Source organism: Castanea sativa, chromosome 10 (genome assembly GCF_040712315.1).
Source record: "Castanea sativa cultivar Marrone di Chiusa Pesio chromosome 10, ASM4071231v1".
Classification (NCBI taxonomy): Eukaryota; Viridiplantae; Streptophyta; class Magnoliopsida; order Fagales; family Fagaceae; genus Castanea; species Castanea sativa.
In genome coordinates, this window is record NC_134022.1 from 2,184,080 (window position 1) to 2,206,778 (window position 22,699).

The following is a 22,699-nucleotide window of genomic DNA, read 5'->3' on the forward strand; positions in this document are numbered from 1 at the left end:
GTCTCATCTGCCTCGATCTCCTTATCAATGGCTTCAAAGTCTAAATCCTCCAAATCTGTCTCTGGAATGTGTTTCACTAAGTACCTTCTCAGCAATTCAAAACCCTTGAAGTACCAGCCAAATAGAATGGCATTATACTCATCCGTAAGTTGAAAGGCATGGACGGCCTTGGCAACGGTGCTCTTCATCTTCTAGTTGACCATCGTGAGTTGTTCGTCCTTCTACTTCACCCTTCGTTGACTGATGCTGGAGAGGGGCTCATTCTTCTTCGCCTTGATCATAGCGTATAACTCCTAGTTAAACTTAGTAGTCATCTCTGCAAAAAAAAAAAAAAAAAAGGGATAACAACGAAGAAGTCAGAAAAAAAAAAAAGAAGTGACAAGGAAAGGAAGAAAGACGATCCATTTTTCGTCTTAAAGATAACTTACTCTTCTTTTCTTCCCGATGAATGGCACGAAGGATGTAGTGAGAAGGCTCCGGTCCTAAACAGTGATGAGATAAAGTCCGGGGGTTAACTAGCTTGTCAAAATCGACGATGGTGCTCGTGTACCGAACAGTTTCTCGAAAATGCTCCTCGTACTTGCTTTCAAGCTCAGGACACTCTTTAGCTACAAAACAGAAAGTTATACAAGGAAAGAATGGACAATCAAAACAAGTGATAAATTGAAAGAAAGGTGTCACTTGAAAGGCACACACACCAAGTTGAGGGGTCTCCTACCAACGCAGCAGCCTAGGGACATCCCCCCAAATGTCGTCAAAAAGGGTCTCCCAACCATCACCCGACACAAATGAATATCTATACTTACAATAACGGAAGGACGAAGGGAGATCGACGATGAGACGAGACCTTCTATCTTAGGGCACAAGCTCATAATATCCAAACTCTTTATACTCTTTCAAACGGTAAAGGCAAACAAACTCATTTTACATGATCATATCCTTATCAGTTATGGTTGTCCAAATCACCATGCAACTTATGACGATTCTCCATGAATTCGACATAAGCTGTCCCAGAGCTATATTCAGATGATGTAGGAGCTCCATTATAAATGGATGGATAGGAAATCTGTGGCCACACAAGAACGCGGCCTCATAAAAACAAACCTCACTATGGGTAAAAGCGCAAGACTTCTCGCCTTTTGTAGGAAGACAAGCCTTGGTTTCATCAGGAAACTGGAACCTATCCCTAAATTTGCTAAATGTATCTCCCTTCAGAGAGCATGCTTCTTTGAGGGTGTGAAATGCTCGAGGTGGGGTAGGAATGGAAGGGTGAGAGGACGAGGGTACGGAAGAAGGCACGAAGGTTGCTATGTCTATCTCGGCCCCAACCATGCCAACACTAGATGACAGGCCTGTCTCTAAGTCACTCAATCTAACCTCAGAAGCCATGTTCTCCCTCCTTAAAGCCTCTCACACAGACCTAAACCAATCCAAGGATTGGCACAAATTACCCAACACTAAACCTAGACTGCTATTGCCTAGAGCAAAATCCTCAACCAGCGGGCAATGGTTTCTAGAGGAACCTAAAAACGCACCCAAGCGAGCAAAAAAGAAGGCAACAGAGGGGGAAATATGCCTAATTTCAAAATAATCAACCATCAAGGGAAGAACTAAAGCTCTGAAAGGAAAAAAAAAAAAAAGCACAAAGAAAGGGAAGAAATAAAACTCTAAAAGAAAAAAGGAGTAAAAAGAGGAGTACCTGAGAAAAGGGAGAAACTGTGAAGTCAAAGAGCAAAACATAAAAGGAAAATGAAGAAATGAGAGGAGAAAGGAAAGGGTTAAAAAGGTTGCCTCGAAAAACGCAGGAAAGCTAAAAGGTCTCATCAGAAACAAGACCCTCTAGCCAGTCCGGATGTGACATGTGGCCATGATGCATGCCACACCGCCATTGAACAATTAATGTGGAAGGGAGGAACCCCAAGCGCCATAATTGCCACAAAAAAAAAAAACTCTTCATATTCCCATGGTCGTCCCAAAGTTGGACGACCTTGGAATAGAGGGGCAGTTGATAGGCCCGACAATACCCTCGTCCAGAGAGAGAGACAATGGACGAGGGTAGCCTCAGTCTTCATCCAACATGACATTCGTTGGAAAAGGAAAAGACCATTCATCCACAATCAATAGCCAAAAGTGTTACACAACAATAATGAGTCTCCTTACCATTAGAGAGACGAAGACCTTATCATTAACACCTCACAGAAGCGTTATAGATACCACATTGAAACTACCATTAATATACCTCCAACGGCTTGGAGAAGAAAACATGTGTATATATACTAGAACCTCAGACTGGAGAAGGTACTGAATTCTAATCCAGGAATACTGCTACTTTGATATTAAGCAATCTCTTCTGTCCCTCAATTGTCTGACTTTACCATTGGAGGTTTTGTGGCAGGCACCACACTGGTGTTCCTTTACCATTATGTTCTTGCAAGGCTTTGGACGATCCTGGTCGACTCTCCTTTTAGATGATCATTTAGACTAACAATTCCAGCATCATCAGTTGTAATTAAAGAAAGCATATATATCTCATCATTTTATGCTTGGAGAAAGCATATATGTCATTATTTTATGCTTGGAGAAAGTAAAATACGAAATTACACTATTGGTCCCTAAAATTCGATTACTGAGCACTATTGGTCCCTTAAGTTTCAAAGATAATTACAATTGATTTTTATGTTAATAGCAGTTAGTTTCAATGCTTACATGGCTAACAAAGGTATGACGTGGCAATTTTTAAGTGGCATGACATCAAATTTAACATTAAAAAATTAGAATCCAAAACCTGACTCATAATAAAAAATAAAAAATAAAAGCAAAAATGCAAAACAAATCCTCTAAGTTTCACAATTTTTCATTTCAGTCTTATAAGTTTGGGTTTTGTCATTTTAGTCCTCTAAGTTTCATTCCTTCCCAATTAAGTCTTCCGTTAATGTGCTATTAGTTTTCGCCATTAACTTTTTATTTTTTTATATTTTATTTTTATATTTTATTTTTATATTTTATTTTTTTCTTAATATTAGAAAAAAAAAATGAGAAACCAAGAATGAAAAAGAGGTGGAAGTAAAGAGAAGGAGAGATCAAGAAGGGGAAAAGAGGGAGAAGAGAGATTGTGATCATGACTCAACTCATCGAGACGCTCTCCACATAGTCCATTCTCTCCAAATTCTGTTTCTAGAAGTTCTTACAGTTTTTTGAGCAACAAAACAGACCATTATGTCTTCAATTTGATTTTGTGGTTGGTGTTGATTTGCTAATCCAATTTGAATCTAGATTTTGTGCAGGTTACTAGCTTTGTTTTTATTTTAGACTAATTGAGCTAATTGACTATAAAGTTTTACAAACTTTTATTGGGGCAGAGATTCATTGTCATAGACAAAAAAGTTATGTACGGCTCCTTTTTAACACTCTGGTCATCTCAATGATATGATTGTTTTTTGGTTTCTTCTGGGCTGAGTTATAATATATTTGGTTGTGGAATCTTTGCCTTAAACATTTTCCTCAGTTTCTCTTTCTAGGTTTATAGTAAAATTAATAAAACATCTGGGTTGGATCCAAAATTTGTAACGACTTATTTCACTTTTTATCTAAAACCTGTTTGTTTTATTCACAGCTTTGACCCTTTTGATTTGAAGTTTCGTAGTGAGGTTATACTTTCTGTTTTGTGTTGTTTTGCAACTTTTTTAGTGCTGGCATAATAGTGGTTGAGACGAGATAAGAGACAGAGTCTACGGCGTAGAGCCAGCAGTGTCGACAGAAGAAGTGGCAGAGGAGGGATGAGTTTTAACAATGTCGAGCATTCGATGGAGGCCTCATCGATTGGCAAGGTGTCGTAGCGTTTGGTTAGAAGACTTAATGTGCCTCATCTTAGCGTTTTGTTAATTAACATCTTTTCTTAAATTAAGTAGTAAATAAAAAAAAAAAAAAGTTAATGGCAGAAACTAATGGCACATTAATAGAAGACTTAATTGGAAATGAATGACAATGCTATCATCCGTGAAAAATAGGTGAGATATTTGTGGCGCCCCTCTACCCACTAAGATTCCCCAGATATTACCTTGCTCTTCCTCCTTTCTTAACATGGCAAATAGCCCCTTGGCACACAACAAGAACAGATACAGAGATATTGGATCTCCTTGCCTTAAACTCCTTGATGGAACAATATTGCCCTTGGCCTCCCCATTGATTAGAACCGAGTAGGAAACAGTACTAATATACATCATCATTAAAGAAATCCATCTCTCATTAAACCCCAATCTTCGCATTATAACTTCCAAATACTGCCACTCCACCCTATCGTATACTTTACTCAAATCTAGCTTTAGGGCCATCAAAGCATTCTTACCCTTTCTCCTCCCATTAATGCAGTGCATTGTTTCAAAGGCCACCATCACATTATCTGAAATTAACCACCCTGGGACAAAGGCACTCTGTGATTCAATGACTACTTTAGCAAGGATTTTTTTTTTTTCAAACGGTTAGCAAGGATTTTTGAAATTAACTTGTAGATCACATTATATAAACTTATAGGACAGTACTCAGTGATTTTTTGGGGAGATTTCACCTTTGGGATAAGATAGATATAGGTTTCATTAAATCCATTAGGCATCACACTTGTATTAAGGGTTTTCAGAACACAATTACTAACATTCGGCCTTACTAAATCCCAATACTTTTGGTAAAAGATCGGAGACATACCAGCAGGGCCTGGGGACTTTGTTAGATGCATTTGATGAAGAGCACTCCATATTTCCTCAACCTTAAACTCAGCAGTCAGAGCTACATTCATGGTCGGGGTCACTCTGGGGCTTATCGCATTGAGGCTTGCGTCAAACTCAAATGGATGATTTGATTTGAATATGGAAGTAAAGTAGTCCAAAAAATCATACCTTCATACTCCTTGGCCCTTCCTGCCACTTTCCATCTGAGTCCATAAGTCCCATAACAAAATTTCTTCGCCGCCTTTGACTAGCAGTGGCATGGAAAAATTTTGTATTCCGGTCACCCCATTTCATCCACATCGCTCTTGACCTCTGGCTCCACATGATTTCCTCTCTGGTTAGGGCCTCGTTTATATCTGATTTCAATTTCTAAACCTCTTCTACCATATCATGGAGGCTATTTAGGGACTCTAGATGCTGCAATTGTCCTCATTTCTGTTTAATCATAGGATTCACATTCCCAAACTCTCTCCAATTCCAACTCTGAAGATTTTCCTTGCACCGATTCAGTCTGTCAAAGAGTTCTAAATTAGAATCACTTCCATCAGAATCCCAAGCCAACTCTACCACCTCTCTACATCGATCATCCCTTGTCCAAATTGCCTCAAACATGAACCTTTTCTTAGCCTTCCTCTGATACTGCCTATTGCTCAGTCTCAGTTTAAGAAGGCAGGGGTTTGAGATAGACATTGTGGTGTGGAATACTCTAGCCTCTGAGAAGCGCTTCAGCCATGTTTCATTAGCCACCATCCTATCAAGCCTAAGTTTTGTTTAGCGATCACTGAACCTACCATTACACCAAGTGAATTTCTATCCAACAAAACCCAAATTGACTAACCCACATCTATTCAGACAATCTTGAAAGGCCTCCATCTGCATTGCCTCCTTATCCACTCCACCCAATTTCTCATATGAAAACATGATTTCATTTAAATCACCAAATACAACCCATGGAATATTACATTGAGCATTAAGAGATTCAAGAAGTTGCCATGAAATGTACCTTCTATTCGCATCGGGATGTCCATAAAATCCCGTGGCTCACTAGTGCACCAAGGTCGAAGACCCGTGGATGATCACGTCTATATGGGAGTTAGAGCAGCTCTTGAAGGTAATTTCGGTGCCCTCCTTCCACAATAAAGCTAATCCTCCACTCCGACCATCACTGGGGACCGTAATCCCCTGGGAATACTCGATCTTTCGCTGAATACCATTGATGCAATTCACGCTGGCCTTCGTTTCAGCTAGGAAAACCAGTGTCGAGTCCGTTGCCTTCACCTCATCGATGAGTATGCGAACCGCTAGGGTGGACCATAAACCCTGGCAGTTCCACACCAGAAGTGTTATTGGGCTCGGCGGGGCTGCTCTACAGCAACCTCCACACCGCCAACCCTTTGTTCATTCTCTAAAACCTCACCCAACTTACTCTTTCCCCGTCGTCTTTTCTGCTCTAACGCATTTGGGTCCAGGTCAATCAATGGAGTAAAGTCCTCTTTCTTCTGTTTGATTGGGCTTTCAGTTTTAATGGGCTTACTTGTTTTACTACCCCTTGCCAACCTTTTCCAATGCTTGGTTCTTGGGCCCATTTTTTCTACAACCCAGCCCACTGTTAAGTCGTATATCATTGCCATTGGGCCCAACTCAGGCTTGGAACCTTCTTCCTTCGCCTCAAACACAGATGGGAGAGAGTTTGGCGCCTGTTGATGTTTCAAATTTGGGCTCTTCCTTTTGAGTCTTGGAACCTTCCCACAGCATATTTGCCCTTTTTTCAGCCTGGAATCTTTGTGAACCCGATGACATTTCACTTAAAAGGGCTACCCTCTCCCACGCCTCTCATCTTCTCTGACTTTGTTATCTCCCCCATTGATGCGTTGAGATCCACGACTGAGAGCGATGGCACGTGACTCTCGCCGCTTCCATCTCCTGCGATATCTATACATGTCAGCTCCATTTGCTTTTCTCGAATGTCTCCAGCAAAATTTTGGCGAGCAACAAACTCCTTTCCTGATCCAACCTGGGTTGTATTCCATCTGTTCCTCCTTCATGGGTCCCCTCTCAACCAAGCCCCACATTGTAAATTTCCTTATTAAAGCATACTCTTCTCTGCCTAACCTTCACTACAGTCTTTAATGGCATGGTTAAGTAAACCACATCCATAGTAGAAGTTTGGGAGTCTTTCGTACTTGAAAGTCACCTATCAACTCTTCCCTCCTTCAGCGTTTATCTTCTTCCCTCGGAAACTTTCCCCACTGCACCCCTGACTCAGAGACATCCACTTCCATTACCTCCCCCCAGCTTTGATCCGATAGTCAAACTCATTTCCTTTGTTCTACTCTTTAGAGGGAGATTGAAAATTTGAATCCAGAAAGGTGCCCACTTCAAGACTATATCCTTAGGGACAAGCTCCCCTTCGAACTCCTGCATGATGACCAATTGCTTTTTGAAACTCCATGGACACATGTCTAGGACTCTTTGCTTATCCTTACCGTCACCAAATTCTACTAGGAATAGATCATTCTTTATTTCTGAAATTTGAACCCCTATGTTTGGCTTCCACAACATTCTCATGTTCTTTCTCAACGCATCCATGCTTACACTCCTAGAAGTAAGGACCTTCATTACTACACAATTCCTCCCTACAGCCCTCGCAACTTTAGTGCAGTTGCTACCCAGTTCAATGCCTTTGTCTTCCTCTTCTGTCAAGGACAATTTGCTCCACTTTTTCTCAAGTTCCTCTGCCATAATCAGTCTCTCTCACTCACTAAAACTTTTACAACACTTATTCACTACGTAGACTAAACAATAGCACACAACCTCACACCAAAGAGGTCACTTAAACTCCTATAAGGTCACTTCAGGACTCCCCACTGCTACCACATGCGCTAGGCATGAGAGCACCTCTGTTGGAAGTCAGTGCGGTTTCACTTTCACTTAGACTGTTTGGCAGTCTAGGCTTAAAGTGTTAAAGGATTATGAAGCTGAATCGGGGCAAAAACTTAACTAGGAAAAAACATCCTTGTTTTTAGCAAGAACACTAAGAGAGAAGTTCAAGACCAAGTGAAGTAGATTTTTGGAGCCTAAATCATCCAACACCGTGAAAATTACCTTGGCTTGCCTCCTTTGGTAGGGAAGGGCAAAAGAAAGGCTTTTAATTGCATTAAGGACCAAGTGGGGAGGAAAATAGCCGGATAGAAAGGGAGATTGCTTTCAAGTGCAGAGAGAGAGATCCTAATCAAGGCAATTGCTCAAGCAACTCCCACATACACAATGAGTTGCTTTAAGCTACCGGATTCACTTTGCAAAGAATTAAATTTGATGATGAGCAACTTTTGGTGGGGGCAGAAGGATAAGGAGAGGAAAATGGCATGGATTGCATGGGATAAGCTTTGTACTCCTAAGGAAGAGAGTGGCATGGGTTTTAGGGACCTTAGAGCATTCAATCTTGCCCTTCTTGCCAAACAAAGGGGAAGAATTCAACAAAACACTAACTCCCTATTTCATAAGGTCCTTAAGGCTAAGTACTTTGCAGATAGGACCTTTAAGGAAGCTCAGTTGGGAAGAAGACCATCTTACATTTGGCGAAGTATAATGGCAACCAAGGGTATTATGGAAGTAGGATCTAGGTGGATTATTGGAAATGGGGAGCAAGTAGATATTTGGACGGATAAGTGGTTACCCACTCCAGATTCTTTCAAGCTTGCCAACCTGAGGGTCCCTTTAGAGTTGCTTGCCTCCTGGATAAAGAAACAGGGTCTTGGAATGTAGACAAAGTGAAATGCTCCTTCCTCCCCCATGAAGTCGAGGTGATATTAGGGATCTCCATCAGTCCTCGCTTATTGGAAGATTCCTTAATTTGGGCATGGACAAATAATGGAAGGTTCTCGGTGAAAAGTGCATACAAGGTGGCTCAAAAATGGTTGAAGAATCGTAATGTTAAGGCTGTTGCTGGGGGAACCTTTGATAACTCACAGATGCAAGCTCTTTCGAAGTTGATTTGGAAACTAAATTGTCCAAATAAGATCAAACAATTCATGTGGCGCTCATGTAGAAATATCCTCCCGACAAAATACAGGTTGAAGTCTAGGGGAATTACCATTGAGGATTGTTGTGACCAATGTGGCTTAAGTGAAACCTCAGGTCACATTTTGTGGGGCTGCCAATGAGCATCAGAAGTGTGGAGTGAATCAAGGTTGAAGCTTCCCTATGTCCCAAACCATATGCAGGAGTTCATTGAGCTAGTCTGGAAAGTCAAAGAGAGGAAGCCTAACATTGACTGGGAACTCTTTGTTGTCACGGCTTGGAGTCTATGGAACCATAGGAATGCAGTCAAGCAAGGGGGGCAGAGCAAGAATGCAACTAGGATCACAAAGGAAGTTACTGAATACATGAAGGAAATCCGACAAGACACCCATAACCCAGGCAAGAGCTCACGCATTTCCAATCTTCAATGGTCCCCCAGAAGGGGCTGGTACAAGATCAATACAGACAGTGTAGTGTTTAAAGAGAGTGGCTGCTGTAGGATTGGGGTGGTCATTAGGAATGAGGAAGGCTGTATGATGGGCGCAATGAGAAAGCAGATTAAACTCCCACTGAAGGCATTAGAGAAGCTCTGGCTGTGCAAGAGGGTATTGTGCTTGCTAGGGATTTAGGTTTGAGGGAATTAGAAATTGAAAGTGATTCCCAAATGGTGGTATATGCCCTGGTGAATGCTAAAACCGGGCCTTGGTCCATTTCCAAAGTAATTAAAGGAGTGAAGTTAAGCCTTCATTGCTTCAAGGCGTGGAAGGTAGCTTACGTGCGTAGAAAGGGGAATGTAGCTGCGCATCTAATGGCGAGGGAGGTTATCTCTGTGTTAGATTGTAATGTTTGGGTTGAGGATATCCCACCCAGTATTGCTGAACAAGTGCTCAAAGATGTACCAAATCTATATGATGTTTCAATTTATTGAAAGTCTTTCAAAGCTTCTTCTCAAAAAAAAAAAAAAAAAGGAAATGAATGAAACTTAGAGGACTGATATGACAAAATCCAAACTTATAAGACTGAAATGAAAAATTATAAAACTTAGATGGTGAGTTTTGATTTCAGCCCAAAAAAAAAAAACATCAACTCATTAGAAGCCAAATGCCCAAACCATTTCTAATTGACCCGTTGGCAAATATTCTCATATCACTAAAAATTACTAGCCCTAATCTTAACACCGCCATCCTGCCCCTCACTTGCATCATCCTTCTCTCATGACCAATGTCCTCTCACACACATAGTCGTTGGTGCAACGCTGTGCAATCACATACCCATTAGTGTGAGTGCAACTATTTGGATCTTTGAACCCCAATTTCTTGATTTATCAAATTTTCAATGATATTAACATACCCCATGTGTATTTCCCACATGCCTCCTCGTGTCAATTAGCATGGTTTGCAGTTGTGGATTTATCAATGAAACAAAATGGAAATATTTCCAATAATTGGACCAAAAAGCAAACATCCAAGGCCAGTACTTCAGTTAGTTCATAAAAATCCTCTAATATTTCGTCTCTATCTCTCTCTTTCTCTCAGATTGGGGTTAGTAATTTTCAGTTTGATTTGGGAATACCCATTTCTCAATGGGTCAGTTTGAAATGGTTTGGCTTCTTACGAGTTGATGGGTCTTTTTAATGAGTCAAATTTTAATTTTTTGAAAAAATTACAACTTACCCACTTGTGATTTTATCAAAATTCAAATTTCCTACCCGTGGTTTGAAATTTGACACTTTACCCATTTGAGGTTTGATCAAATTTAAGTTGCCTATCTGTAATTTGATATCTCATAATAAAAGTGGTCCATTGGATTTTTTTTTTAATCTTATTTGATCTTGTATTTTTATGTTTTTTGAGGAGAGAGACATAAAATTGAAGTAAAATTACATATTTAACATTGTTTCTTACAAAATGGGTTACAAAACTCTAACCAAGCTAACCTCAAGTGGGTAAAGTGTTAGATTTCAAATCACATGTAGACAACTTAAATTTCAACCCAAACCACAAGTGGGTAAGTTGTAATTTGCGTTGATTTTTTTTTTTAATTTTAAATTTGATGTCATGTCATTTAAAAATTGACACATCATACCTTTGTTAGCCATGTAAGCACTGAGACTAACAGCTGTGAATAGAAAGACTAATTGTATTCATTTTTTAAACTTGAGGGGACAAAGTGCTCAGTAGGCAAACTTCATGGACCCATAGTGTAGTTGTGCCAAAGTAAAATATGCCGTCATTGTATGCATCCTCTAGTTTAGGGATTAAACTTTTATGATAGATATATAGATTGTTAGACACACTCACACAAATGTCAAGGGCATTGTAGCTTAATTGACACCTCTTCATGTACAAAGTACTTGCAAGTTTGGGGGAAAGGGTTCGAGTTATAGGATTAATACAATATTATAACTATCTAAAAAAAAATACAAATACACACTCACTGGTGTGTGTGCGTGTGTGTATAATGATGCAAATAGTCCTATTTATTGACTTTAGGGCCTACTCAAGATTAATGAGCATTATAACTCATTTATTCACATAACTCAAGATATTTCATTATATCTTTTGAAGGTGTTGTGGATATAGCATTTCTCTTTTAGTTACCATAAAATTCACACCAGATAAATTTCATTATAATGAAAATTTAATAGTTTATTTATAATTAATATTAAAATGTGCCCAACGTGATATTTCTTTTATAGAAGGATAATAATATGTTTATTTTTATAGGAATATGAAGCAAAATATAAAAGATAGAACAACTAAATTTAATGTGTGCGTGTACATAAGGGTCTCATATTTGAACTGTGGCTACTTGGGGAAATAAAGAATAATTGCTCACACATAACAATCAAGGTGTTAACATGAGCTTTTTAAGTTGGTAGGTTTCGGCCTTGTGCCTAATCTTGGTTTCATGAGTGTTCTAGATAATCGCTCCAAATTTTATAGGAACACTTCCTACAAGGGGCTACAAAGTCACCAAAAATATATTAATACTAATGTGAATATAAACCCACTTATTCACATAAATAATATACCTATATTTGTCATGGTGAGAGTTTCAAAATAAAGATTGGAGTTAAATGTAAGATGCTAACTCTCCATAAAAATTAAAACTTACACTTTTTTATTTATCACAAAATTCACTGCTAATAATTTCATCATAATGAGAATTTAAAATTTTATTTATAATTAATATTAAAATGTGCCAACATGATATTTCTTTCATAGGATAATAATATTATGTTTATTTTTATCGGAATATGAAGCGAAATACAAATGATTGTACAACTAAATTTAATGTGTGCATGTATACAAATGATAGAACAACGAAATTTAATGTGTGCGTGTATATAATGTGTGCGTGTACAACGAAATTTAGTTGTACTTCCTATAAGGGGCTACAAAGACACCAAAGATATATCAATACTTGTGAGGTTCTGAGGACCCGATAACCCGAAGACCCGAAGAGAGGAAGGCCGACATACAGTAGGTAAGATGGAGCAAAGGAGTAAGGGAAGTTACCTGAAAATACCCGAAGATGATGTGGCATGGGCATTGCTGACATAAGGGTTACAAATATCCGAAGGTGGTAGGCTAAGTTAGAGAGATGCATTAAATGCCCGACAACAACCATTCTGGCCGCATTAATTGGAAGATATCAGATCAATCCGTTGCATTAATGTGGATATGACCTGAACAGTGTTGAATGCAAAGCTAGAACTCTGCTCCATTACCAACAGACAGGTGTCAGAAGGAAAAACATAGTAGATTGTGAGGTGTAGAGCCATGATGAAAAGAGCAAATAGTATAAATAAGAGTCGGGGCATTATAGAGAGGGGCTTTTTGTTGTTGAACCCTCTCTACCAAATGTATTGTACGAGGACTTTTAAGTGAATAAAGCAGCAGTAACGTTTTTAAGCTGGTTTATGAGTTTTTGGTCCTTACAATTGGCGCCGTCTGTGGGAACAACAACAGCGTAGCATATTCCATTTAGAAGTGTATGGCGGAGGTGTATTTAGAAGGGGAAGAATCAGTAAGTTCACGAAGCAGGGACGTAGCTGTAAGTCTCCAGCGTGACAAGGGGAAAGGGCATACTTCGGGTGTGGTGAAGGAATATGATGGCGGTCAGAGGGCTGAGCAAAGATCGTTAACTGAGGGGCATATGTCTCGCGACGATGTATTGCGACAGATGCAATCTGAGATAGCGTACTTACGCAAGCGCGTGGATAGTAAGAAGCGGAGACGTAAGGGTAATGCTAGCTCTTCCAGTGATAGTTCGGAAGCAAACCCAGGAGGAATTCATCCCCCAATGTTTGAGCCTACTCGAAGTATGACCCGTGCTAGTGTGTCTTCGGGCGTTAGGGCAAAGCAGCTGAAAGTGACGAGGATGCCCGATACTGATGGAATATATCGCGAGGACGGGAGTGATGCAATGGGTAAAGCCTTGAGACAAATTGCCAAATCCCCTTTTGTGGCAAGGATAAACAGGGCAAAGCTACCTCGTAGGTTTTCCCAACCCATCTTTACTGTGTATAACGGGAGGACTGACCCTGTAGAGCACGTTAGTCATTTTAGTCAGAAGATGGCCGTTTATTCGAATAATGAGGCATTGATGTGTAGAGTTTTTCCCTCCAGTTTGGGGCCCGTGGCTATGAGGTGGTTTGATGCTTTGGCAGAAGGTTCCCTGAGGTCTTTTGAGGAATTGACTAGGGCATTTGGAGCAAGGTTCATAACTTGTACAAGGATTCCAAAACCTTTGGATGCTCTACTGTCTATGTCTATGAGGGAAGGTGAAACACTCAAAACCTATTCTGACCGATACTGGGAAACGTATAATGAAATTGATGGGGATGTGGAGAGTGTAGCCGTGAGAACTTTCAAGGTGGGTCTTCCCACGGAGCATGGGTTAAGAAAGTCTTTGACAATGAAGGCTGCGATAGACATGCGTCAGCTTATGGACCGGATAGATAAATATAAACGGGTAGAAGAGGATCAGATGCAAAGCAAAGGCAAAATGAAAGGGTATCTAGAGAGGAAGGATCTTCGGGTAGGGGGGTTTCAAGGTATTCGGCCCAAACGAGACTTTACAAGCCATCCGAGGACCGCCGAGTCTCCTCTAGTTAACTCACTATTTAAGGAACCTGTGCATCACGTACTGGAGAAAATTCGGCATGAGCCATATTTTAGGCCACCAAACAAAATGAGTGGAGATGCATCCATGAGGAACCAAAACCTCCACTGCCATTACCACCAGGATAAGGGACATACCACGGAGAAGTGCCGGACGTTGCGTGACCATTTAAATCAATTGATTAGGGCCGGGAAGATCAATCACTTATTGGCAAAGCCGAATGGGAATCAGGAACAACTAGATACTCGGAAATTTTGGGGTCAGGCCCCTCAACCATCTTTAGGCACTATTAACGTCATCTTGACCCAGACGAGAGGAGACTTTGGGAAACCTTCTCGGGTCATGACCGTTCAAAACAAGTGTGGGAATGAGGACGTGGAAGAGAATCATCAAACAAATAAAAGACTCAGATCCTCGGTGACGCTTACTTTGGGTTTTTCTGATAAGGATAAAGAGGGAACGTTTCAACCCCACGATGATGCCTTGGTCGTCACAGTTCGTATCGGGGGATATGATGTGAAACGAGTCTTGGTGGACGATGGAAGTGGTGCCGAGATTATGTATCCGGACTTATTCAATGGATTAAAGTTGAAAGAGGAGGACTTGGAAAAATACGACCATCCCTTGGTCGGTTTTGATGGAAACCAGGTGATCCCACGAGGAATGATTAGGCTGCCCGTGCAGGTGGAGGGTTCCGAAGTACAGGTAAACTTCATAGTTGTTATGGCATATTCTCCATACACGGCCATTTTGGCTAGACCGTGGTTGCATGCAATGGAGGCAGTTTCATCAACTTTACATGTGATGGTGAAGTACCCTACAGGGGGAAGCGTGGGAGTGTTACATGGCAGTCAAACGGTGGCTAGGCAATGTCTAATGTCTGCCACTATTCGCACAGGCCGAGGTTCGTTGGAAGGGGAAGTTCCTGAGACATCATAGCAATTAAAGGAGGCTGCTCGGGAAGTCGGCCTAGTGGAGGATGAAGGATCTGCCGAGAAGCTAACCAAGGTAATTATTGGGGAAGATAAAGAGAAGTATTTTCAAGTCGGATCCAAGCTGCCGACACAGGAAAGAGAAGAGTTGATTCAATTCTTGCGAGATAATATTGATGTTTTTGCATGGACGACTTATGATGTACCAGGAATTAATCCAGAAGTTATCTGCCACCATTTGAATATTAACCCTCATGCGACGCCTAGACAGCAGCCTCCTCGGCGAGCATCTCAAGAGCACGCCGAGGCAGTTAAAGAGGAGGTTGGTAAGCTAAAGCAAGCCGGTGCGATCAAGGAGATCTTCTATCCTGAATGGCTGGCCAATACTGTCGTAGTAAAAAAGAAGAATGGGAAATGGAGAGTCTGTATTGACTTTACAGATCTGAATAGGGCATGTCCCAAGGATCCTTTCCCTATTCCTAGAATTGACCAATTGGTGGATGCAACTGTGGGGCACCCCCGAATGAGCTTCTTGGATGCGTTCCAAGGGTATCATCAAATCCCGTTGTCACTGAATGATCAGGAGAAGACGGCTTTTCGTGCCCCGAATGGTAACTACCATTACCGAGTAATGCCCTTTGGTCTAAAGAATGCAGGGTCCACTTATCAACGAATGGTGACCAGAATGTTTGATGCGCAGTTGGGACGTAACATGGAAGCTTATATTGATGATATGGTAATCAAAAGTAAGAAGACAGAAGACCATTTGACAGATTTACAGGAGACCTTCTCGGTGTTAAGAAAGTATAAGTTACGCTTGAATGCATCAAAGTGTTCTTTCAAAGTGGGCTCGGGAAAATTTTTGGGGTACATGATTACTCATCGGGGCATTGAAGTTAATCCTGACCAAATTAAGGCTGTCTTAGGATTGCATCCCCCTCGGAACCCGAAAGAGGTGCAGAAGTTAGCTGGCATGATTGCAGCCTTGAACAGGTTCATTTCATGGTCCGCAGACAGGTGCCGCCCATTTTATCGCCTTTTGTACAGGTGGAAAGATTTCTAGTGGTCTAACGAATGCAATTTGGCTTTTGAGGATTTAAAGCAATACCTATCTAGACCGCCGATATTATCGACGCCCGAGAAGGAAGAAGTGCTATATGCTTATCTAGCCGTTACAAATCACTCCATAAGTCTTGTCTTAATACGGAATGATGACGGGGTCCAGAAACCAATATACTATGTCAGCAAGTCCTTGCAAGAAGTTGAACAGCGATACCTACTGCTGGAAAAAGCGCTTCTAGCCGTGGTGCACGCAACAAGGAAATTGCCTCATTACTTTCAAGCTCACACCGTGGTAATACTCACTCAGTTGCCTCTACAAGCTATCACGCGGAAGTCAGATTATACGGGTCGTGTAGCAAAGTGGGGAACCAAGCTGGGAGCTTATGATATCAAGTATATGCCCCGGACAGCTATCAAAGGGCAAATCCTTGCCGACTTCGTGGCCGAGTTCACGGACGGTCAGGCTCACCCCGAAGATGCCGTGATGACAATAATGTCCATTGGAACGGAAAATATCACTCCATGGGAAGTCTACACGGATGGGGCATCAAATCGAAAGGGAGCCGGGGTTGGAGTTGTGTTAATATCCCCCGAGAAACTAGTCATTGAAAAGTCATTGAGGTTGGGATTCCCAGCAACTAATAATGAGGCCGAGTATGAGGCTCTCTTAGTGGGCTCCCAGATGGTTAGACATTTGGGAGGGAAAGTAGTGAGGGTGTTCTGTGATTCCCGATTGGTGGTCGGGCAAGTTAATGGAGAGTTTGAGGCAAAAGATGAGCGGATGAAAAGCTATCTGAAACGAGTCCAAGGGGTGTTGGGTTTGTTTGACAGTTTCAAGGTACAGCAAGTCCCAAGGGGACATAATTCTCATGCTGATTCATTAGCAATGTTAGCCACTTCGCTGGGATCGAAGTTACCGCGTATGGTTATGGTGGAGGATTTGTTGTCCTCTAGCTTGACCAGCATCCCGGCCGTACGGGTTCACAGCATTCATGTAGGCCCAAGCTGGATGGACCCAATTATAGCTTTCTTACAGCACGGAATACTACCTGAAGATGGAAAAATGGCCGAGACGATACGAAGAAGCGCACCCCGTTACTGGCTATCGGAGGAGCAAAAACTCTATAGGCGTTCCTATTCAGGTCCGTACCTCCTTTGCGTACATCCTGAAGCCGTGGAACCTTTGCTGGAAGAATTGCATGAGGGTGTGTGTGGGAGCCACACTGGAGGAAGATCATTAGCTCATAGAGCCATGACCCAAGGGTATTGGTGGCCAAGCATGCAGAGAACCTCTCAAGAGTATGCCAAGAAGTGTGATCAATGTCAAAGGTTTGCGCCCAATGTACATTAACCAGGAGGTAACTTAAATCCGTTGTCCAGCCCATGGCCCTTTGCTAAGTGGGGTTTAGATATCGTCGGGCCGTTTCCTCGGGCAACGGGTAATAGGAGATGGCTCATCGTCGGCACGGATTACTTCACGAAATGGGTGGAGGCCGAGCCGTTAGCCAACATTAGGGATGTGGATGCAAAAAGATTCATCTGGAAAAATATCATAACTCGCTTCGGGGTCCCACACACCTTGATATCTGATAATGGTCTTCAATTTGATAGCAAGGTTTTCCGGCGGTACTGCGCAGAAATGGGAATAAGAAATGGATATTCCACACCGTACTATCCCCAAGGAAATGGACAGGCCGAAGCAACAAATAAAGTCATCTTGGCAGGTTTGAAGAAACGATTGGATGACGCTAAGGGAGGCTGGGTAGAAGAATTACCTCATGTGTTATGGGCTTATCGCACTACACCCCGAAGATCAACAGGCGAGACTCCCTTTTCAATGACGTATGGAATGGAAGCTATAATACCATTAGAGTCAGGTTTTCCCACCCTGAAGTCCGACCAGTATGACGAAGCGAGCAATCACGATCTGATGTATGATTGTTTGAATACTATTGAGGAAAGTAGAGAAATAGCCAATGTGAAGATGGGCAACTATCAGCAGAAGCTCAAGCAGACATATGACAAGGGAGTTAGGACCAGGCCCTTGGTACCAGGAGATTTGGTACTAAGAAAGGTAGTGGGGGTAGCAAAGAATCCCGCCTAGGGAAAGTTGGGTCCTAACTGGGAGGGGCCATATAGAATTACCTCAATGGCAGGTGTAGGGGCTTATCGTTTAGAGGATCTGGATGGAAGGGTGATTCTTCGCCCTTGGAATGTAAATAACTTACGACGATATTATTATTAAGAAAAGAATCTCCTTTTGTGTGAGGCTTCTGTTCGTTTCAATTCTGTATCGGCAAAAAGCATAAGTATTAAACTGACCTTAGTGCTTGTTCGGCTCCTCGGGCCACAAGTCTAAGAGAAATTAATCACTTGCAAAAAGCATAAGTGTTAAACTGACCTTAGTGCTTGTTCGGCTCCTCGGGCCACAAGCCTAAGAGAAATTAATCACTTGCAAAAAGCATAAGTGTTAAACTGACCTTAGTGCTTGTTCGGCTCCTCGGGCCACAAGTCTAAGAGAAATTAATCACTTGCAAAAAGCATAAGTGTTAAACTGACCTTAGTGCTTGTTCGGCTCCTCGGGCCACAAGCCTAAGAGAATTTAATCACTTGCAAAAAGCATAAGTGTTAAACTGACCTTAGTGCTTGTTCGGCTCCTCGGGCCACAAGCCTAAGAGAATTTAATCACTTGCAAAAGCATAAGTGTTAAACTGACCTTAGTGCTTGTTCGGCTCCTCGGGCCACAAGTCAAAGAGAAATTAATCACTTGCAAAAAGCATAAGTGTTAAACTCACCTTAGTGCATGTTCGGCTCCTCGGGCCACAAGCCTAAGAGAATTTAATCACTTGTAAAAGCATAAGTGTTAAACTGACCTTAGTGCTTGTTCGGCTCCTCGGGCCACAAGTCTAAGAGAAATTAATCACTTGCAAAAAGCATACGTGTTAAACTCACCTTAGTGCTTGTTCGGCTCCTCGGGCCACAAGTCTAAGAAAAATTAACCACTTGCAAACCATTACACAGGAATTGTAAGTCCAACAAGATCACGACTAAAGAATCTCAAACATCTAAAGCAGTGGCATAAATAAATCATTAAGTCTCGTTGCTTGTTATCATATAGGATTTTATGCCTTCTCTCAAACGTCAAAAGGTTGAGTAATGAAGTTATGGAACTTAGGTTAAGCTTTTCGCGTTTCTTAAAAATCACAAGTACAACGAACAAGTTAAAGTAGTATTATGATCTTTTTTAGTAAGCTTCTGAATGCGTATAAAGTAACAGTTGCAGGGTAGCGCATTGAAATAAGACTTGTGTATAAAACAATAGAAAAGGACTAAACATTAATCTCTTAACAAATATCCGTTACAAAATGGGGGCAATTATGTAACCCCTTACATCCGATAAAAAAATATATAAGTAAGAAAACAGCAAAAAGAAGAAGGAAACAACTATGATAGAATGATTAGGCAACAGGCTGTTTGTCCTTCCTTTTCTCTGGTTCTTTATCTTTTTTCTTCTTTTTTGGCTCTTCAGCCACATCACCCTCAACTACTCCTTCCACAGACTGAGCTGGGGGAGAATGGCCTTTGGAGGCTGCTGCATCAGAAGGATCAGGAACAGGAACAGGCGCAACTGTTTCACTTGGTGGCATGGGAGGATCAGGAGCAAGCCATAATGCCGAAGGATAGTAAACACTATCTGGAGCTCGAAGTTCAGCATCGGCAGCCACCCCAGCAGCATCCAAGGCATGACCCCAGACCTCCAAGCAAAACGCCCTGGCAACACCTTTGAGTTGGGCGGCCAAGCTATCCGAAGCCTTTTTCATGCCTGCATCATATGTTGCTTGTTCCGCTACGGCCTGTTCCTGCTCCTTGGCGGCTAGTTTGTCTTGAGCTTGCTTAAGCTCAATGACAGTAAGAGCAAGTCTGCTTTGAGCTTGTTTTTGAGCCTCAAGAGCAAGGTTTTCTTGAGACTCGTAGCTCTTCAGGGCCGACTCAGCATTCTTGTGAGCCTTCTCTACCTCGGACAGGTGGGTGAGGGTCTCTTTCAAGTTCAGCTCAGCTTCTTTTTGTGCCCTCACTGCCGCCTCGGCATTCTGATCAGCTTTTCGGGCAAGATCCAGTGAGTGATCTACCCATTCCTCAGCCATGAATGAAGCTTGGACCGCCTATGATGTATTTGAGTAAAAAAGAGTTAGTCATAATAAAGAGTTAAATTCATGTATAAAATGTGCAAAGGTTTGAAAAAATACCTTGGCTAAGTCCTGCTTCAAAGACAAGAAAACCTCCCTCTTACGGAAGGATCTTAATTCTGCCATATCCTCTGGAAGGCATAGAGCCTTCTCTAGACACTCGGCCACCAGGCTCGAGCTTCCCTTCTTCGGGTCTCTCAGGTTCGCGTCATCCATAACAGGACTGCCCGAACTGAGAGTAAAGTTGGGTCGCCAAGCTGACGCCTTCTTTGTAGGCTCACTACTGGGGTCCTTAGAGGAACCAGTAGGAGCAACCTTCTTGGAAAGGGCTTTCGCAGCCCTGGTATCTTTAACGGAAGGGTCGAGATTCTCCCCTTCTTCAATTTCTATCACGTGCTTGCTACTCTGGCCCCTTTTCCGTTTCTTATCCGTCACCTCCGAGGAAAGTGCACGGGTAGTAACTGGAGTGATCGGACGAGGAGGAACCGGAATCGCCGGTGAAGAGTCGCCCGCATGCGCCTGCAGCAAGGCCAACAAGTCGGGCTCCTTCTCTTGAAAACCCATTTCGCTGGTTGACGGATTGGAGCTGGAAGGAGCGTCTGGACGGTAGAACACCTCGAAGTCCTTCTCGGTCACCTCGGAAGGATTTGGCTCGGGCGTATCAACTCTTTCCTCGGCTACAAGATTAGTGGCCTAGTCCAAGGGGGGATAAACTAACTGGGCCGCAAGAGGGGCTGGGAGCTGTGCGTCTTGAGTTCCTGCAGGAGGAGGTGCGAGCAATAAAAACCCAGGGGCCGCAACGTCAATCCGAGCTAAGCGTAGGTCTCTTGCTCTAATTACGTTCTTCGGGCTTTGGAAGCGTTTAGTAGATGGTGTGTACCCGAGGATAATGTGGGCTGCTAGGAGTTGTCCGTCCCGGTGTACAAATATCTCTGACCGAAGAATCCGGTTTAGATCAGCTCGATTTACAGCAGACAAATTCGGAGCAGTATGGAAGTCGTCTACAATAAGAAACGAAATGGTTAGAATGAATAAGTTAAGCAAAGCAGAACATATAAAAATTTTTGGTCATTCCTAAGTGCCAGGCCAGTCTTCGGGAATACTACCTGGCGTCCCTTCTCGGGTTGGGCAGTGTAAGCCATCATGCCAGTTGCCCGAGACGACAAGGTAGTCTTCGTCCATCCCTTTACTCGAATCGGGTAAGCAGGAGATCAACCTAACGGAAGGAAATCTACATTTCATGTAGTATTTAGTCCTATCCCCTTTTAGGCAGTTGTACACCCAGTTTACATCTTGCCATGTCAAATTGGTCCCCATTTTTCGGTTAAGCGCGTCTACGCATCCTAAGATTCTAAGGACGTTTGGGGAACATTGTGAGGGGGTAAGCCTGTAGTTTATTAAAAAATCTCTGGTTACCCTACCCATAGGAATTTCCATGCCCCCCTTGATGAACGCAATCATGGGAATTAAAACGGACTCAGGGGGGCGAGGTGCGAGTGGAATTTCTTCTTCCTCACAATACGTGATGGTTACGTCATCAGGGATCCTATACCGATTTTTAAAGGCAGCCTTTGCCTCATCCGTGTTTACTAGCTTAGCGTACCTACCCATTAATCCCCGCGGTAAGAGAAGAGAAGCAAGCAAGTAGAGAGAAACGAAAGGAAAAGGAACACACCTCTGAAGATCGCTTAAAGATGGTCCTCGGGAGCTCACTCTTCTTTCAATCCTTCAAAGTGCCAAAATGAACCACATCCAGCCAAAGGGTGTGCTTTTATAGGGGAGGGGTAAAAGAAATAAGAGCGGTAACTTTCCCGCTCATAATTGAAAGCGGGATCTGGACCGTATATTACTCATCCAGCCATAGAACGTGCGTGGGAAAAAGAAACGCCAGGTTCCATAAATGCTCCATCGTGGGATACGAGGCGCCAGGCGCGGGTCATGGGGCAGCGAAGAGACGACTATACGTGTGAAAACAAAGGGAAGGTCAGAAGCGTGTGTAAGGTGTTAAAACTTAGTTATTAACTAGTCATTAATAACTCAAGTGTTAAAGGGGCTATTGTGAGGTTCCGAGGACCCGAGAACCCGAAGACCCGAAGAGAGGAAGGCCGACATACAGTAGGTAAGATGGAGCAAAGGAGTAAGGGAAGTTACCTGAAAATACCCGAAGATGATGTGGCATGGGCATTGCTGACATAAGGGTTACAAATATCCGAAGGTGGTAGGCTAAGTTAAAGAGATGCATTAAATGCCCGGCAACAACCATTCTGGCCGCATTAATTGGAAGATATCAGATCAATCCGTTGCATTAATGTGGATATGACCTGAACAGTGTTGAATGCAAAGCTAGAACTCTGCTCCATTACCGACAGACAGGTGTCAGAAGGAAAAACATAGTAGATTGTGAGGTGTAGAGCCATGATGAAAAGAGCAAATAGTATAAATAAGAGTCGGGGCATTATAGAGAGGGGCTTTTTGTTGTTGAACCCTCTCTACCAAATGTATTGTACGAGGACTTTTAAGTGAATAAAGCAGCAGTAACGTTTTTAAGCTGGTTTATGAGTTTTTGGTCCTTACAATACTAATGAGAATTATAACTCATTTATTGACATAAATAATATACCTATTTATGTCATGGTGAGAGTTTCTA

The 22,699-nt window shown here is 42.3% G+C and overlaps 4 protein-coding genes across 4 annotated transcripts; all 4 read left to right on the plus strand.

Annotated features, from left to right (window-relative positions):
* Positions 1 to 7,988: 7,988 nt before the first annotated feature.
* On the plus strand, positions 7,989 to 8,884 carry LOC142613471 (putative mitochondrial protein AtMg00310). The gene is made up of 2 exons (XM_075785834.1): positions 7,989 to 8,482; positions 8,599 to 8,884. The coding sequence occupies exons 1-2, from the start codon at positions 7,989 to 7,991 to the stop codon at positions 8,882 to 8,884; spliced, it is 780 nt and encodes a 259-aa protein (XP_075641949.1).
* Positions 8,885 to 8,938: 54 nt separating this feature from the next.
* LOC142613472 (uncharacterized) lies at positions 8,939 to 9,669 on the plus strand. The gene is made up of 2 exons (XM_075785836.1): positions 8,939 to 9,272; positions 9,317 to 9,669. The coding sequence occupies exons 1-2, from the start codon at positions 8,939 to 8,941 to the stop codon at positions 9,667 to 9,669; spliced, it is 687 nt and encodes a 228-aa protein (XP_075641951.1).
* Positions 9,670 to 13,664: 3,995 nt separating this feature from the next.
* Positions 13,665 to 14,810, plus strand: LOC142613473 (uncharacterized). Its single transcript, XM_075785837.1, has one exon. It carries the CDS (start codon positions 13,665 to 13,667, stop codon positions 14,808 to 14,810), a length of 1,146 nt encoding a protein of 381 aa, XP_075641952.1.
* A 1,452-nt stretch (positions 14,811 to 16,262) lies between these two features.
* LOC142613474 (uncharacterized) lies at positions 16,263 to 17,514 on the plus strand. Its single transcript, XM_075785838.1, has 2 exons — positions 16,263 to 17,070; positions 17,477 to 17,514. The coding sequence occupies exons 1-2, from the start codon at positions 16,263 to 16,265 to the stop codon at positions 17,512 to 17,514; spliced, it is 846 nt and encodes a 281-aa protein (XP_075641953.1).
* Positions 17,515 to 22,699: the final 5,185 nt, after the last annotated feature.